We start from the raw sequence: 17,879 nt of genomic DNA, 5'->3' as shown, positions 1-17,879 counted from the left end.
TACTTGCCAAATCTCATCTTAGTGACAGGTTTTTTAAGATGAGAGAAGGATCTGATGTGATGGATGATATTCCCACTACCTCCAAAAAGCCAGGGTAAAGGTTACAGGAAGAAAAGTATGGCAGTTTCTTTCAGACGAGTGCAATGAATTTAGTTTCCAAATTTCTATCTCCTCCTTCAGAGAAATTTAGTCAGTTTTTCGTTGTTGCCTGCTGTTGATTTTTATTTGTTTGGTTTGGGCTTTTTTCTGTTTGCATCCACTAAAGTATTTTCTTGTGAACTTGATGCATAGATAAAATTGTGTAGTCAAGTGATGTGTGTCTTTCCTGAACATACAACCAGAAAAGAACCTTTTCAGCTTCTCAGCTATCCTGTGCCAGCTTTGTAAGGAACAGCTCAGGCTCATATGTGTGTTTATTGTGGATTTGGTATCCTGCTTCACACACCTACAACCAGAACCTGCTATCCTGGATCTCACACTGCTCTACTTCTACAGTGAAATAGTATTTGCAGTGTCCAACAAAACAAGATTAAAATTGTTATAGGAACTGTAATGCAGACAAGAACAACATGTTGGGTCTCTCTACATAACAAATCCAAAATAATCCAAGGCCTGCTTATCTTTGAGAAAATTCAGGTTCAAGTCAAATACTGATACAAATTCTTCCATTGCTCTGGAAGAATACAAATTCTTCATTGCTCCATTTGTTGGACAAATCCAGGTAGTTCAGAGATGCTCAAGAAATGAGGTAGCTTGGTTTTGGAAACTAAATAAAGATATGTTTCTCAATAGTCAAGAGCTATAGAGGTGATACTGCAGAATTCTCTTCCTCATAATTTGGCAAATAGGTTTGCATAGGACTGAACAGTTAGACCAGCCTGTTGCCAAGGCCAGTAAACTCCTTTCTTGTAAGGATGGCACATTCCATAATGAATAGCTGAGATGATCTGTTCAATGAGCCGTTTGCAAAGTGCAGACTCTCTTTAAAGTAAAAGCTGTTACAGGAGTTGTTTCTATCATAACTCTTCTGAGCTATAAATACACAGTAAATTACCAGTCAGGTGTTCTCTACATGGCTGCACAGTATTCTAACTTTTCACACAGGCATATTTCTTAACCCTTTCTTTTCTGCTCTCTGGCAATTCATAAGGCAGAAGGGAGGACCCACCATGTTAGTCAAATTATTCAGTTAGCAGTGCTGGAATACTGAGGAGTGGCCCAGGACAGGATGTGGAAAAGGCTACACTAAAAGAACCTTCTTCTATCTGTTGATGGGCATTCTTGACACATATCACCATGATGTAGAAGTTTGTGATGGTGAGTTTTAGTAACTTCTCTTCACCATTTTGACATCTCCATGAATAACGCTGGCCCCAAATATAATATCTGATCTGATTTTGCACTCTCTCTATGAGAAATCATGGAGTAATCCTCTCTGCACAGGGCCTGTCTCTGAGATGGGGCTGAAAAAATCTGCACCAAGGAAAGCACAAGCACAACCAGTGACAAGGGAAAAACAAAAGTCACCAAAATTGCAAATTGGTTTCTGAAGTTGTGGAATCTCCAAGTGACTCTGGAAGATAATTTTCAACTGAAAAAAAAAGGGGGACTCATTATACCTCTTAAAAACTACTAATAAAATACAGCTTACAGATGCACCATCTCACATTGACATTTAATTCTGAAGAAACAAAATGAAGATTTACTGTGTTGTACCTAGGGCTCCAAAAACAAAGAAATTTTGCAATATAAGATGGTGCATCTCATTGCAAAAATTTGGCTTTGTTGCTTTAAATTTTAATTTCTGCAGCCTTCAGGCATTCAGCAAGGAAAATAGTCTGAAAATTTCAAAAAGTGTATTTCGAGGACTGGTCAACAAAACCCAGAACTTAACACTGAAATAAAACTTGCTGTCTCTTTCTAGCAGTATTTGTTAGAAAGATTGTCACTTTCCAAACAAAATCCGATGCTCCCAGGTGGATGTGGAAGGACTTGGTCTCCTTTTCCCATCTTCACTGGTGACTGCCAATAACCCGGAAGTAGATATAATTCTGGGAGGTGCTGTATTAGCTTTCACCTTAAGAAAACCCTTTTGCATAGAAAAATCTTTCATTGCTTTGTTAAGGTGATTTGAACTGGAGTGTTAAAAAGAGCCATTCAGAGGGTCACGAATTTCACTCAAAGATCCCACACGTGGCACAGATCTGGCAGAAAGCTGAGAGAATTCACAGACTTGTACAAGAGCTGTGCAAATCCAGACTACCAAATCTCCAACATCTCTAAGAACCTCCAATAACATTTCACTTCAAGGACCCCATATGCCCCTCAAAGCATGGCACTCTAATCTCAGTTTGGCTATCAAATTCAACTGGTTATGATCCAGAATTGGAAATTCAAAGCCCCAGAACGAATGCTTGTGGCAAAAGGCTTTCAGCCAACAAGTCTGGAAATCTGAAATTATGTATTTGGAACTAGAAGTAGCCTGAGAGTTGAGGTATTTAATAACAATGACAAGAGTCTGTGAATTTCTGGTTTGGAAAAAAAGCAAGAATAACTTTCAAAACTATATTCAGGTGTGAAATTTACTATAGCAGGTGGTTGCCCCAGGTTGAGATTCCAGGTTTAGAGACAAATAATAGCCATTTTACTGTCAGAATTGTTTAGAACAAGGAGAATACAACAACTAGGTCAGAAGGATTTTATTTCTCAACTTCAGATTAAATTAGAGCTGCTCCAAAACCACATTGCTTTAGAAGCGACAGATACATTTGCTCCTGCGAAAAGCCCAGTGTGAGTCTTGGCAGAGAGAAAGGGCTTTTGCTCTGTCCATGAAAACATCTGCACGGGTTCCCTGGACCCTGAATGTGCAGTGAGCAGTGGGGACCCAGCTGGTACTGAGAGCAGAGCAGGGGGGAGGGAAAATTAACATCCTCCTGGGATGGAAGGCAAATTGGGTTGCTTCACATTGACAAACAGCACGAGCTGGAGTCCCAGAGTCACCAGAGAGCTTGTTTTTCACAAGGTCGTGCAAGGTTCACTCACATCCTTCTTGCCTGTTGATCCTGAAACTACATTAGCCCTGTGCCTCTGTCGCTGTCTCCGTGCACATTTTCAATTGTTTAATAAGCAACTGTCAGTACTGGAGTTGTTTTCACAGCTAGAAATGTATTTTCTGCTTGGGTTGTTCTCTTTTGGGTATGTCTAGTGCTGCTTATGTGATTTTTCTAGATGGAAGTTATCCACAACAGCTTCTTCAGGCTCTATCACAAATTTTGTCTCAGCAGGCTTCTTCACATCTGAGATAAAATTCACACTTTATAAATGACAGTATTAGTTTCCAGTTTACACCTGTAACAGGATTCTCTGCTTCAAAAAGTCTTCCTTTTAGGTTAAGAAAGGAGATTTGTTTCCTGTCACCACAGAAGATACCTGGACTCTGACCTTTTGGGTTGCTTTGGCTGGACTATTGAGGGAACTTGTCAAGTTTTTGCAAGGTATGGTAATGCCTATCAGCTGATGGGATGCTGCTGGAGTCAGTAAATCTAATTACTCTGATTCTAAGGTGCTGATGACCATTCCCGCTGCTGTCTTTTCTTGGCCATAGTTGTGGGGGTTTATACAAACAGGGAAATTTCATTAAGAAGCCAGAAGAAGGAACAGGAATACCTTGTGGACCAGAACTAAACACATTCTGGATGAAGTGTTGTTTGACATTCTTTTGGAGCCAAAAAATATTGACTTGGACAATGCAAATGAGACATTGTGAGACTGTATAAAATCTGTCACTCACTGAATCCTAAATAACCACAGCACATCTTTATCTTCAGTGTTACTTGGAATTGTATCAAGGAGACTTTTTTTCTCCTTCTTTTTCTTTCTTTCATTCCATTTTTTCAAAAAACCTCAAGGTCAAACAAAACATATGCTTAAAAATAAAGCTTTATCAAGAGAGATGGAGGACTAAAGGGCTTCCTATTTTTAGTAAGGGCAATCTAATCTAGGCAGAAGTTGTTCTGGGCTTCTCTCTGTTTTCCATGAAAGGTAGGGGCTCCTGGGATGGTTCCCAGGGCTTTCTGTGGCTTCTGTTTTCAGATGCAACCCAAGCCACTGAATTTTATTGAGCAAGTATCCTGGAAAGTTCTGAGCAAAATGAGAGACAGCTGATAGTCCTAGAATACCAGTACTTTTAGTAAGGTCCTGCAGCTGTATCTCTGGGTTGTGAATTCTCATAGGCTTTGAGCCAAGCTCTTTTCCCCAATCCTCCCCCAGCTACTGATATGGTCCTTGACAGGGGAAAGCATCTGTCCAACTGAAAGCACAGAAAGTGATTAAGTGCTTTCTTAATCAGGGCCTTGTAACTCTTATATTTGACTCTTGGCTTAGTCAGAGCCAGCTATTTCAGTAAAGTTATTGTGGAATTGGATGGAAATGGTAATGAGACAGAACTTTTCACTTCTAGGTCATCAGTGAACAATTTTTCAGGAAGGAAAACCCTATAAAATTATTGCTTGAAGGCAGTCAAGAGTGCATTTGAAATGTTGAAGCATAAATATCTTGGCTGGTCTGACTGCTCTGTATTGCCAGCGTTATGGGAATTTGCTTGTGAGTTTACTATGCTGAGACAAAAAAAATACTTTTGAAACACCCAACAGACAGCAGATATAAAGCCATAAGATGGGAAAAAAATAAAACACAGTTCTTCTTTTGTAACCAGAAGAAAAAGGAATTCCTCTCCCATTAGCCTGAGACTTTAAGCTATATCCCATATAGAATGAAAAATTTCAGAAGAGGTCACTAAGAAATTTACCTGATTGGTTCTGACCCGTCATGCCTGGACCTGTGGGATCTGTGCATTGCCTCTTTTAGGAGGCTGAAGAAAAGAAGGCAAATTACTGGGAGGATTGAAAATACGTTACAGAAAAAAAAAAAAAAAAGCTTTAGTGAGCAACAAAATTATCATCAGTGTGTTCGAAGTTATAAAAAAAACAAACCCGAAAACAAACAAAACAAAAACCAAAAAACCCAAAACAAAACAAAAACAAACAAACAAACAAACAAAAACCCTCAACAAATAAAGCCAGATTTCTGTGTAATCTTATGGCTTTATACTTGGGAAGGAACAATCATTAAGTAGAATGAGAAATCTGGGAGTGAGGAAATAACAGAAGAGGCAAGGCTGCAAACCACCCTTTTTATATTCTAATGCAAGACTTAATCTCACTCAAGTTTGCAGGAAAATTTGCCATGCCTGGGTCATGTGGAAATCTGAAGCAGGCTGCCCTCCTTTCCATCTCTTCAGTGCTAAGCAGTGATCTGGATCCCCTGAAGTTTGGAGAGGAAATATACATAAAGCCTGTAAGTATTTATGAGAGCTATAAAAAAGAGCTTTGCGGTAGTTGACATGGGAAGTGATTAAAGTACCTTATAGGCAAAGATTGCAGAAAAGAGGGAGAAGTGATGCCAGAAGAGAATCTGGCAACAATCCCGAGGTAACGATAAGTGACTTTAAGAAGGAGGAGTTGTTGGAGGAAAAGCAAAAAAAAAAAAAAAAAAAAATTAAATTGAAGCAGATTGCAAGACTTTTGGCCTTGGGGACTGAGCTATAGACTGTTGATTGCTGGACTTGCAGTCACAAAAGGAAGGTGATGTCTCACCCCGCATGTGACTCAGAATTTACTGGTCAAAGCCCACAAAACAGCAGTTCATCAAGATTAACTTGAATTTGAAAGGACTCCATTTCCCAGGCATCTCAGCTTTCTCCATCTGTGTTTACACAAATGGGTCTTGGGTCTCTCCAGGGCTTAGCAAAAAGCTGCTCTGCACAGAAACACACACATGGGCCATGTTGCCAAGGGGGATCTCTCTGACTGACTTGTTTTCCCAGGCTGATTTTATTTTTTTCCCGTTTTTTTCTTGTTTTCCTATTTAACAGGTGTAGCATGTGTTCATACCCGTCCTTAGACATGACATGAGCATTTGCAGATGAAATGATAGATAAGCAAACCAGTTATCCTGATCAGTAATGAGTACAAAAGTCTACCTTGGGAAGTCTGAGTTTTGGACTCTTCTGTCCCAAATGGTACAGAAATGGCTTCTGATCAGATGCCCTTGCAAATGGGGAGGAGGAAATGTACAGGCAAGGAGAATGGTGTGCAGAAAGGGAGAGCAATAGAAACATATAGACAAATTTCAAAACTATTCAGGAAATAGTTGCGAGTAAAGGGTACATTTACTGAAATTGGACCAGCTACAGGAGAAGAAAACAAGTGCTGAATTCATCAGGACATACTGAACAAATGCTTTAGACACTAGGAACTGGCCTATGTCCTCCCCAAAACTCAATAGTCTGCTACTTTGCTTTCAGCAGGGTTTGCTTATGGTATTTTAGTTTTGGTATTTCAACTGCACCAGTTGTCTTCTGCATTGTTGTGTTACAAAGATGAAGTACAACGACACCGAGTAAACTCATTGATCTGTGAGTATGGAGCACATATGTCCCGATGGGCAATTATATTTCTTATCTTTGGCACTTTTGGGTTTTCTTCAGGTCACACTAATATCAGGAAGAGCTCAGGTGATGAAGCATGGCGAGAATCAGTGTAGCTGTAAGTTCATGTTTGAATTCAAGTATCAACCAGCTGGGTTCAGATCATTATCATATTGCAGGAAGGTATTTGGTAAACTTCTGCAGTGATATTCTTCGAACCTGTAACTATTAATGATTTTTTATTATTTACCTAGATTGAATGAAAAGAAAATATGCTATTAAAAGTAGCAGGTAAAATAAATATGAAAAAATAACGAAAGAGGATAGTCTTCTACTTCAGAACTATCTAATATAAATGGAAGAATAATCCAGGGGGTTGTGAAGGGGAAAGATGAAATTCAATAAAGAGAAATGCAAGATACACAGTTCTATACTTAGGCAAGAATAATCATATGTACAAATAAGGGATGTGAAGTAACCAGCAGAGAAGGATCTGGAGCAATTGTGAATTGCAAGCTGAAGAGAACTCAGAATTAGGATTGCCATGAGAAAAGCAAACACCATACTGGGATATATAAACCAGACTACCATCTGCATGACATGGGATGTGATTTTTCTGCTGTACTCTTGTCTCCAATTTTGGTCACTGCTGTTCAACAAGGATGGAGCTAGTTGAACAATGTCCAAAGAGACCAGCAAGAATGATTAGAAATCCAGAGAACATGACTAAGGAGGAGCGATTGAAATATGGGGGTTATTTAGTCTAGAGGAGATCAGCCTGGGAAGGGATATGATAACAGTCTTTAAATACATGAATAGGAAGAGAACAATTTGTTCTTTACACCCAGAGTGCAGAGGAGAAGGGTTAAAGTATAACAAGGGACATGTAAGTTAGATTTCAAGAAAAAGCTTTCCTAATAGGAATGATAAATGAATTTCAGGGTTTTCAGATTTGGACTTCATGGGAGATTTTTAGAGACAGGTTGGACATAGCATGTCTCAAGAATGACAGAGGGAGGACAGGTTTTGTCTGTGGGCAGGCAGGCAGAGTTGATGGCACTGAAGAAAGTCACTTGCAGTTCTATTTTGTGCACTGTCTACAAACAACTGACAAGTTCTTGCTGAGATATGATAATCACAGTAATACGGAATTTCATAGGAGTAATGGGTAATTCAGTCTGGTTTTTTTGTCCTTCTGTACCATCAAATGTCAGTCACAACAAAATTAGGCATCTCCTCAGGTCTCCAAACTTAGTGCACACAGAAATTCATATACAAGTGGCCAAAATGTTTCCTTTTACCCTTGGATAAATGAGACATTCAGCAAAGCAATAAGTATCTGGACCATAACCCAAATGCCTCAACCCAACCTAGATTTCTATTGGTATTTGAAAAACATTTACTACATTTTTATGATGCTATGTTCTAGTAAGAATAAGAGTACAAACTTAAATAGTGCAAAGCACCCATCTGTTTGTAGACAGAAAACTGTATTTCCTGAGTCTTGGGAGAAACCAGAGACCATCTTCACAGGTTCCTATCTTATGTTTGCTAGCATTGGAAGTGTCATCAGGCTATGGATAGGATCCTGAAAGGTGCACAGGTTGTCAGCATTGCCGATGGTTGTGGTAGCCTGCATTCACCTTTAGGGTAAAAAAAAATATGAATTGGAGAAAAATTACTAAAATCTTCATTTAGGCTCTCTGTCTGGGCATTTATTTGATTTATTCTATGGGAGTAATCTCTGTTGTTATATTGCTATGTTTAATGATATATACTGTATTAGAACCATTTGAAAGCATACTGGAGACCTTTCAGGGTTGTTGGGACTTGGAGGCCAGTCCTTGCTGAGAGGTGTGAGTTTAGTTACTGCATTGTTCCTGAAGTGGTGGGAACTTCCAAGTCTGCAAGCATGCTCTTTTGACCACGTTTGAGTCTGGTGTTTGCTCTCATCAATACCCAATAACTCTGGCAAGGAGGATAGCTTATTCCTGTGATTTACAGAGAGTTTTTGTTTCCCCAGCAGCCACAGAAGACCCAGCTATGTCCCACCTTTGCCCACAGGAATGACCCACCCCCACAGCCTGTGTGCTGCATGCTGCAGTGACCAGCTGTCACCCAGTGCCTGCCACAAGCAGTGGAGGATGGCACAGCTCCCTCCATCCCTGCACGACTCAGGGAGAAGAAATCTCTCCCTGCCATACCTAATAGAAATAAGCTAAATTATGCTTCAGGTGAAGGGAGGAAGACGGATGATTCAAGGCCTCTGAAGTGAGCTAGTCCATGGGATAAGTTCAGTTTCAATTTGCTCTGCTCTCTGGGCAGGGGGCAGCTGTGATGCACCGTTTTATCACAAGAGCCCAGGAAAGTGGTTTTGTCACTGTCAGTAGTGAATGTCAGTTCTGTTATTATAGGCCCAGAAGGAGAAAAAGATAGAATTGCTGTGCACAGAGGGCCAAAAATTTCCATAATTTTTCCTTTCCCTCCTTCTCTGTGCACCATCCTCCCTTGTGCTGCCAAAAAAAAGAGCCCCCCAGAGGTTACCCTCCGCCTTTCTTGAATTCACATGACTTCGCTGCTTCGGATCCTTCACCCCCTGTGTTTAACCGAGGTTATGAAAACCAAGCTGCTTGCTCTCTGTTTGTTTTCAGTGATCTTCTCTGTGTGCTGCCAGCAGCCAGAGCCATGGCCTTTCCCAATACAGGGCATCACAGTGAGCTCTGAGTGCACCCAGGGTTGACAGGAGAGGGGCAGAAGACAGCAGCCAAGCTGAGCTTATGTAAAAAAGATAAGGTCAAGGCCTCACCAAGATTTACAGTGCTTTGTGTTCAAGGTACTGGTGGCTGAGCTTAACTCATGTTTTTCTGGCTGCTCTGAGGCACAGACCAGCTGCAGGAGACAATGCAGGGACACAGTGGCTTTCAAAGAGCATGACCAGTCAGGTCTGCAGCTGCACTAGTCTGAATCCTGAATGCAAGAACCAGCAGCAGCTGGGATTTGTACAGGAGCAATTTCCATAATCCTTGAGCATGCTGCAGGTATGAAACTGTGGAAGAATCCTGGTGGGTCAGCACTTGGGAAATTAATTGGGCAGTTGCCTGCAAGGATGGCAAATCCCCACTGCATTGGAAAGTAGCATTTCCAAATTGTATTTAGGTGACTTAGAAACCTACACTCCGTCTTCCTTGGCAGGCTCATATCTATGAAGCATTCTGTTGGGAAATAGGATTCTAAAACTTTTGACACTCAGCACTAAGTTAACTTAAATCCCACTGATTTTGGCATTATTTGAACATAATTCCTTCTACAGTGGCTTTAAAAGGAGTCCTAGTGAGAAAGAACAGTGGGTGAAAAAGTCAGAACAAAAATTAGAAGGGCAATAGTTTATAGATGCATTGCAGGGTAAGATTAGAAATGTATCTATTTATCTCTGCTGTTTCACTGGCTTCTCTTTTGGTTTTGACTTTTGTGGAATATATTTAATCACTCTCAAATGTCAGAGCATGAATGTGGGTGATGCTGTCCCAGATGGCTAGCACAGAGCATGGGCTTCTCACACAAAGCAGGGGGACATGTGTGAACGCCCGGAGGACTTTCTGTGCTGATCCTATTTCGTGACTTCCTTTGAGACCACAAAGCAGTGCATGAGTCCTCCTTTGTACTTTCTTGTTCAGCTGTGTCTTGAAAGCTGGCTAGCACACACGCTAGGGAAGATCCCCGAGGTTGGCTCCGTGCTGTACCATACTTGTCTTCTATGGTAAGCAGGGCACCTCCACCAGGCAACATCTGGGGCTGGGGATGAATGAGACCATAGGGGGGAATTCACATAAGCTAGCCCTGAGATGTAGCAGATACTCTGTTCTCCATGCAGCTGCACTGCACAAGAGATCAAGCTGTGCCTTGTGTCTTGATGTGCAGTTTAATGAGAGTAATCAAGCAAGCTTGCTATTCCAGAGCTGGTTATTGATCGGTGCTTTGTTTCTTTTTTTTTGGGTGGGGTGTGGGGAGTCCAAAGCTCATAACATAGTTTTTCTCTAGGTTTTAGTGTCTCTATTCCTCACCAGGCCATAGACACAGTCAGGCTGTGACCACTTCCCTGGGGAGCCTGTTCCCATGCCCAAACCACCTTCTGGTGAAAAACCTTTTCCTGATATCCAACCTAAATCTCCCCTGACTCAGCTTCATGCTGTTTCCTCAAGTCCTGTCAATGGTCATGAGAGAGAAGAGGGCTGTAGTTGCCCCTCCTCTTCCCCTCATGAGAAAGTTCAGACTGCAATGAAGTCTTCCCTCAGTCTCATTCAGGATAAATGGACCAAGTGACCTCAGCTGCTCCTCAAACAACTTCCCTTCCAGGCCCTTCACCATCCTTGTGGCCCTCCTTTGGATGCTTTGGACTTTGCAGGAGAATGTTGACATAACTGATCCATAATGCCAGTGAATCCATAGTAAGATATTTGCCTTTGTTGAAAAGCACCACTCCAGGCCAGGAATTTGGACCAGAATGGGGCAAATCATTAAGAAACCTTCTGGTGCCACATAAACAAGGCTGTTCTGCCAAAGCCAGAGATGGTACCTACTTTGGTACAAAGATTAAGTCTTGATTTTTTGTTTATATTTTATTTAGCAAGCTGGTGCCAGTGGCAATATGAACCTGTAGGTATTACTGGAATGCAAATCTTAAAAGTATTTTTTTTGCATTTGTTCTTAGAGTCCTTCATGCTAAAGTTTTATTTCCTGCTGACTAGGAACTGTCCATACTAGCTTTTTGCATTTCCTATGTGAAAAAAACTTTACCCAGTTTTCAGTCCATTTAAATTATCTCTTCTTGAAAGATAAGGGGCTTGAAATGTAAAGAATTTAAATAATGAATTTTCTACCTTTGTTACAACTGTTTTTGTCCCACTAAATAGCCATGGACCAGGTAGGGAAGTCTTGGTTTACCTAAACTTGGAATAGCTTTTGTAACAATGCTTTCTGTGGTAGAGGCTCCCATCTAGTGAACTCACCATTCCGTCCTTGTTGTTATTGCCAGCCTATCATCATCACCAACTTATCATATACTAGGAAAACACCAAGCTTTTTCATTCTGGAGATGTTTATGTGCTGCCTTGATTTGCCTTATAGCTGTTTTTTTCTCTTGTAGCTAGCCTTGGAGAAAAAAAAAAAAAAAGGTCTTCTATACACAGATAACAGAGTTTCTGCTTTAGCTCATGTAACAAAGGCTTTTGTTTTTGTTGTCATGGCTGCCTCATTCTGTTCCCATAGCACTGTCTGTGTATAAGTGGACGTGATTCATTACCTACAGACACTAGAACCTACACCCTGTCCTGCTGTTTGTACTCAAAACTTCTTCCCTGTAATAGAACAAACAAATATCTCAGATTTGCCTCTTGGTGGGTTCAAGACAATATCCAAGTTGTTTGGCTTTGATCCATCTCCAAGGATCTATCAATTAATTTACAAAAGCAGGGTTGACAAAGCCATGGAATATTCCATTGTGAGCAGCACTCAATGCATGTTCTATATTTTAACATAAACAGATATCTTCTATTTCCATGTTATACAAGGCAGCATCCAAAAATGTATGATCTAAAAGATTATTCAGAGGAAAAAGCATAGGAATAGAGCATTCCTGTCATGACAAAAGAGAAAAATTAAAAAAGTTTAAAACGCCAGCTATCAATTTCAGGGTGGGAATATGTCTTGCTGAAGTTTTCCTGCAATTCCTGAATGATTGGAGTGATTGGTGTAGTGCCTGGTGTACTGACTGAAGAGCCTGGAGTGCCACATGCAAAATCAAATAGCAAAACACTGAGTAAGTTTATATATTCTCTACCTAACCCGTGAAAACAAAACACGCCCATTTGGATATTCTTTTTTTACAGAATCACAGAATCATCAGGGTTGAAAGAGATCTTCAGGATCATCTACTGCAACTACCAAACCACCATAATCATCCTGAACCATATGCTTAAATGCCACATTCAGGCACCTCTTCAACACTTCCAGAGACAGTGACTTCATCATTTCCCTACCAACTTATTCCATTGCCTGACCATTCTTTCCATGAAATTTTTCTTCTGATATCTAATCTGAACCTTCCCTGGTGCAAATTAAAGCCATTTCCTCTCATTGTTTTGCTTGTGACATGACAGAAGATACCAAACCCCACCTGGCTACAACCTCCTATCAGGGAGTTGTAGAGAGCAATGGAGTCCCCCTTGAGACTCTTCTCCAAGCTAAAAACCCCAGTCTCCCTCAGCTGCTCCTTACAGGACTTGTGTTCCTGACCCTTCATCAGCTCCACTGCCCTTCTTTGAACATGCTTCAGCACCTCAGCATCTTTCTTATAGTGAGGGGTCCAAAACTGATCACAGGACTCAAGGTGTGAACTCACCAGTGCCGAGTACAGGGGGACAATCACTACCCTGGTCCTGCTGGCTGCACTTTTTGTGATACAGGTAAAGATGTCTTTGGCCTTCTTGGCCACCAGTTTGTTCATATCCAGCTGGCTGTCCACCAGCACTGCAAGTTTCTTCCTGCTGAGCAGCTCTGAAGCCATTCTTTCCCAGCCTTACAGCACAAACCCTGCCCTCCCCACCAAGTTACCATAAAACATATTTACCGGCAAGTGGTTGTAGGTGTACACTTAGGTATCACCTGTGAATGTGATAAATAATATAACATTTCTTGTAAATTCACTCTTTAAATGTGTAAGTTCACTAATCAGTACCAGTGCCTCTTAAGATTGGAGCCTGTTTCATCAGCTCTCACAAGTATAAAACAGAACACTCAGTCTTCAAAGTGAAACCTCTTGCTTTGCCAGTAAACCACCCCCACTTGAATTTCCTTCAGAATTATTTTTTCTTTTTCCTATTTCTTTTACTGCTGGTTTCTTTCTCCTCTCCATTTTCCTCAATATCCAAGAGCAAAATTCCCTAAATATTTCTTCAGAATCTCACAATGTCAAAACTTTGAGGTCTGCCCAGTTTCATTTTCTTTTCATAAAAGGAAATTCCCCTTCCCTTTTTTCAAGAAATGTAACATATTTCATTTGGTAGGAGTAGCCTCTGAAAAACTACCCTGACTCCAGCTTTTGAAGGAAATTAACTATGTCCCTCCATGGAAGAACTCCCCAGAATGTACCATTGGAGACAAAGAAATCTGGGAAGACGTCATATTTCCAAAGGCTGAATCCTGCTAAGAGCTTGTAGTTTCTCTTATTTTGTGGCAATAAACTTCATATGCTAACATTGTAGTGGAGGATTTTTCAGTCTAGTTGCCACAAGTGTAACAAGGTATAATAAGGAGAAAATAAGGAATAATTTAAAAGAGAGGGTATTACATCGTGTGGAAGGTTTAATTCAAGGCTGAACATTTGCCTGAAGAAAAAGTATTTCAAACAAGAATTAAATGAGAAGGCTCTTTAAAGGCTGTGTTAGAACAGAGTAGCTTGTTTCAACTTTTCATGTAGGAAGTATTTCAGTTCCCCAAAACTGCTTCATGACTTTCAGCTTTCATTGGCTGCTGTCTGGATAGAAGCCAGCACAGAGGAGGAAAGGGAAAACATGTTCTTTTTCTTTCACTCCAGCTAGAAATCTGGTTTCAAGGAAAGTATCTGTTCTGCCTTTCATCAAACTCAGTCTTGGGCCAGTCGATGTGTTAGGGCTTGGGGATATTCCATCCAGTGCTCTGACAACAGAGACTCATTTGACTGCCATGCAGCCAAGTGTCCTCTGTGTGGCCTCGTGGGATGGGCAACTGTCAGGTGGCCTTTGCAGGAAAAAGGTGTTTTCCTTTGCAGAGGTGGAGGTTTGGGTTATACTCCGCTTATCTCAGGTAGGTTTCCTCTACAAGGTCAGAGTTCAGGACACTTCTCATGAACAGGCCATTCACAGATCTGCAGCAAAGTAAAGAAACAGGATCTGATCACAAACAGCTCATTATCTACTCCATTTTCTGAATCATCACATCCAGCTTGGAATGGGAATCCCGTCTAAGCTGGTTGTTTTTGGCAAATCAGACCATCCCTTGTGACCAGAAGTGACTGGTTTCTTCCCTTTATTCCCCACACTCTGCTGAACATAATACAAGATACTTTCCAGCCTCTGCTGTGGGTAAAGACGAAGAACCAAAGGGACTAGAAACTCTTTCCAGTGGCAGCCCTGCTGGAACAGAGCTCCAAGCAAAGCAATGTGGAGAAAGGACAGAAAACCTGTCATTTGGGCAGTTCCCTTTCAGAGTAGTAACAGCAACAAAGGAGAGGCCAGATGATGGCAATTTGGCATGGGAGAAATGGGTAGGGAGCCGTCATGTGGGCTGGAGTGCATCCACTAAGAGTTCAGAAAAGAGACAGTTTTCAGTAGGATCTTGAAATGCACTGCAATCTAGTAAACATGTGTGTGTCAGCAGCAAAGGCTCGGGAGTACTCTGGGGATTTTCTTATTTCCTGGAGATTCTGACACAAAGTAAAAAAACAATAGAGGAAACAAGAAGAACTACATGCCAGTTTCTGTCTAAAACATGGGAAAACACACTTTGTATCAATGAAATATTTTATCTCTTCTGGAATGGGTCAACTTGTGTCACTCTTGAGTACTTTAAAGCATAAGACAGGACAGAAAATTCAAAATGAAGAGCTCCTTGAACAGGAGAATTCAAATGTTTCAAAGAATGCTAATTTTTATCTTCGTAGATTTTTTATTAATACACAACAATCACAAATGAACAGTGTGGCAAAGCCAAAAAGAAATGTGTAAACTTGCAGAAAAATCCCATGTGAAAAATTTTCCCTCGTGAAAAAAAAAAAAAAAAAAAAAAATTACATTTCCACAGTTTAAAAACATGAAAAAGTTGGGGACAGGATGTTTTAATCTTTCTTTGTGTATCTGGGAAAGTGGGTGTCAGCACCACTCTTTTTTCCCTTCTTGGATCCCAGTGGGTGCACAAGAAGCAAGTTTTGTAGCCATGATGAGAGAACATAAATAACACAGAGGAATTTCTTCAGATTTGAAGCTAGTGCTCTGTCATAACATGGACAATACCTTGGAGGTGCTGAAGTACTAGCAAAAGGAGAAGAGATTCAGGCCTGCACATGGGTTTCTGTGTCAGAGCTGAGCCAAGGCTGCTCAATCCCATCACAAGCGGGCAGGAGATCTGAGTCAGTGAAAGTCAGAAAGGAATGAGTACATCAGAGCCTCCCAATTGCACATGATGAACCAGTTGGAATATCAGCACAACTCAGCCTTTCCCTCCAAACACAGAGATGCTTTATGCAGCTCTCACTGTGCAGGGGAGATGGACTGCTCTCCATTGGATACACATGAAAGTCCAGCATAAACATGCCTCTGTCAGCCATCGCTGCCCACCTCCTCCCCATCACTTACTCATCCCTCCCATGGGCAGGACTGGAGATGAAATAGCACTGGAAAGCAATAGACAGGCCTGCCCAAAAGGAAATTGAGCAGCTGCTGGAGCCTCACAGTGACACTGGAGTAAATAGCTCGTGTCTGTAATGACAGGAGCTTAATACATGGATCATCATGCATATGACAGACACTGGGTCCCTTTGTGTTGTGGGCATATGGAAACCAACACATTCAATTAATCCCATGTTTCTGGACCATGTTGTTGTGTGTGTAGATCAGTTCCAGAGGACAGACTGGAAAGCCCTGGAGCAACCACTGCTGCCTTTCAAGGAGTACATCCAAGCCTCTTTGAAAATACTCAGTGGGGAATGTTTACTTCAGATATTGTCCTTCAATGCAAATTGCGTTTCATCACGGGCCTGGGACAGTGGAGGGGAAAAAGGGCTCTTTAGTATAATGGGCTCAGACTGAAGTCCTAAAAGCCAAGCCCATGTTTTGAAGCTGTAGGGAACCATCGCTGTCAACAGCAAAACATGGATGACAATGGAAGGAATTATAGGAAATACCTAGTGGGGAGAAGATGGCCTGAACAGCACAGTGAACTTCTGTAGGGAAGGAACAAGAAGCATCACATCAAAATAAAACTATAAATTATACTTTGTGTAATAAATTACACTTTGGTTAGCCCAAAACAACCAAATCATCACAGAAACTATAACAACAATTTATTTCCCTCTTAAGGTCATGTTACTCAGCAGCTGGCAAAGTGGAGGCCTTTTCTTGCAGCTCTGCTCCCCAGATACAGTCTTACTAACATTAACCTGTTTCCTACAAGATAAATTGAAAATCTTGAGGCTGCTCAGCCAGAAAGTGCTAATTAGAAACTGAAGGGGCATTTTGCAAGGTATGATTCACTGTGCTTGGACAGTGAGTGATAGTATGCGTTGGCAGAAGGTATGCAAATTGACAGCAAAAAGTAATTTGAACCCACGATATCTTCCCCCAAGTATTCTCAAATTCAGGAAGGTCAGTAGTGACAGAAATAGAAAGCCTTCTTTGTATGATACATCTTCAGAAAACGTGGAGTAGTCCAATATTGCAGTACACTTTAATGAAAATGAGGTGATTTGCTAACTCAGGGAGCACTGAGCCAGAGAGCACATTCTGCATCTCACAAAGAGCAGACCCTCCCAGCCTGAAGACAGATGGATACATTCCCCATTTAAGAGAATGCCAAGCTAAATGGACAGGCTGCTGCAATGAAGACACCAAAGTCAGGAGGAATGACATGGAGATAAAAACGAAAATTAAAATATACATACAAAAACAACCAGTTCCTAAGGCCAAAATAACCCCCCATCCTCTACCCTTCACAGACAGAAATTCTATACACCAGGGTGAGGAGTTCCAACCAAGTAAAGATGACTCCTCTCAGATGACCTTGTTTGCCAAAAATTTAGCACTGAATTCCCTGCTGATAGGTAAGTCAGTAGATGACGGTGAGAGCATGTCTTTCACTAGACAAATTAGACCCTTTTTTCAGGGTCAAGGAAAGACCAAAAATACTGTCCAGTGCTCAGTGAGACCAGCTGGAGCTTTTCCATAGACTTCATTGGTGCAAGATTTCCAGTCTTGCTGTTCATCTGAACCTTGCTCCTGACAGATCCTCCTGGTCTCCAACCTAAGGCCCTCCCATACAAACTAATCCACCAAACTTCTTTTTGTTATTGCAGTCAACTAGCAGAAGACTAGGCCATGTAATCTATGCCTTCTTTTCTACAGGGACACCTTCATTATCCTGACCTCTGACCCAGATACCTCTGAATGTCCTATTGTTCTCCTTACTTTAGTAAACCCCAGTCACTGAGATTTGTTCCCTGCTCCTATTGGTCAAAACCTTCTCCAAACTGATTCTCTAGATGTATATGACCAGGTTAATCCAAACCACCAGACAAGGAAAGAAACTGCTGGAGGTCTCCAGACACAACCTGGTGTTGGGACACGTGGGCTGGAACAGTGTGCTT

The 17,879-nt window shown here is 41.2% G+C and overlaps 1 protein-coding gene across 17 annotated transcripts in view; it reads left to right on the top strand.

The window, feature by feature from the left end:
* The window catches only part of LOC310911583 (uncharacterized protein), a 46,167-nt gene extending 32,438 nt beyond the window's left edge, over positions 1-13,729 (top strand). For 9 of the 17 annotated variants that reach the window (XR_014590542.1, XR_014590545.1, XR_014590548.1 and 6 more), the window contains 3 exons: positions 3,389-3,494; positions 5,227-5,355; positions 12,373-13,729. Coding sequence is in view for 1 of the 17 variants with exons in the window: in XM_083865286.1 (XP_083721412.1) it covers positions 3,389-3,494; positions 5,300-5,355; positions 12,373-12,462 (252 nt within the window). In the remaining 16 variants the exon portion in view is untranslated. Of the gene's footprint in view, positions 1-3,376; positions 3,495-5,226; positions 5,356-6,367; positions 6,476-12,372 lie in introns of those variants that run through there. The other 8 variants (XR_014590543.1, XR_014590546.1, XR_014590541.1 and 5 more) reach the window with 5 other exon arrangements.
* Positions 13,730-17,879: the final 4,150 nt, after the last annotated feature.

Source organism: Zosterops lateralis, assembly GCF_965231275.1.
Source record: "Zosterops lateralis genome assembly, chromosome: 7".
Lineage (NCBI taxonomy): Eukaryota > Metazoa > Chordata > Aves > Passeriformes > Zosteropidae > Zosterops > Zosterops lateralis.
The sequence above is the reverse complement of the archived record's forward strand: the minus strand, read 5'-3'. Positions and strand labels throughout refer to the sequence as shown.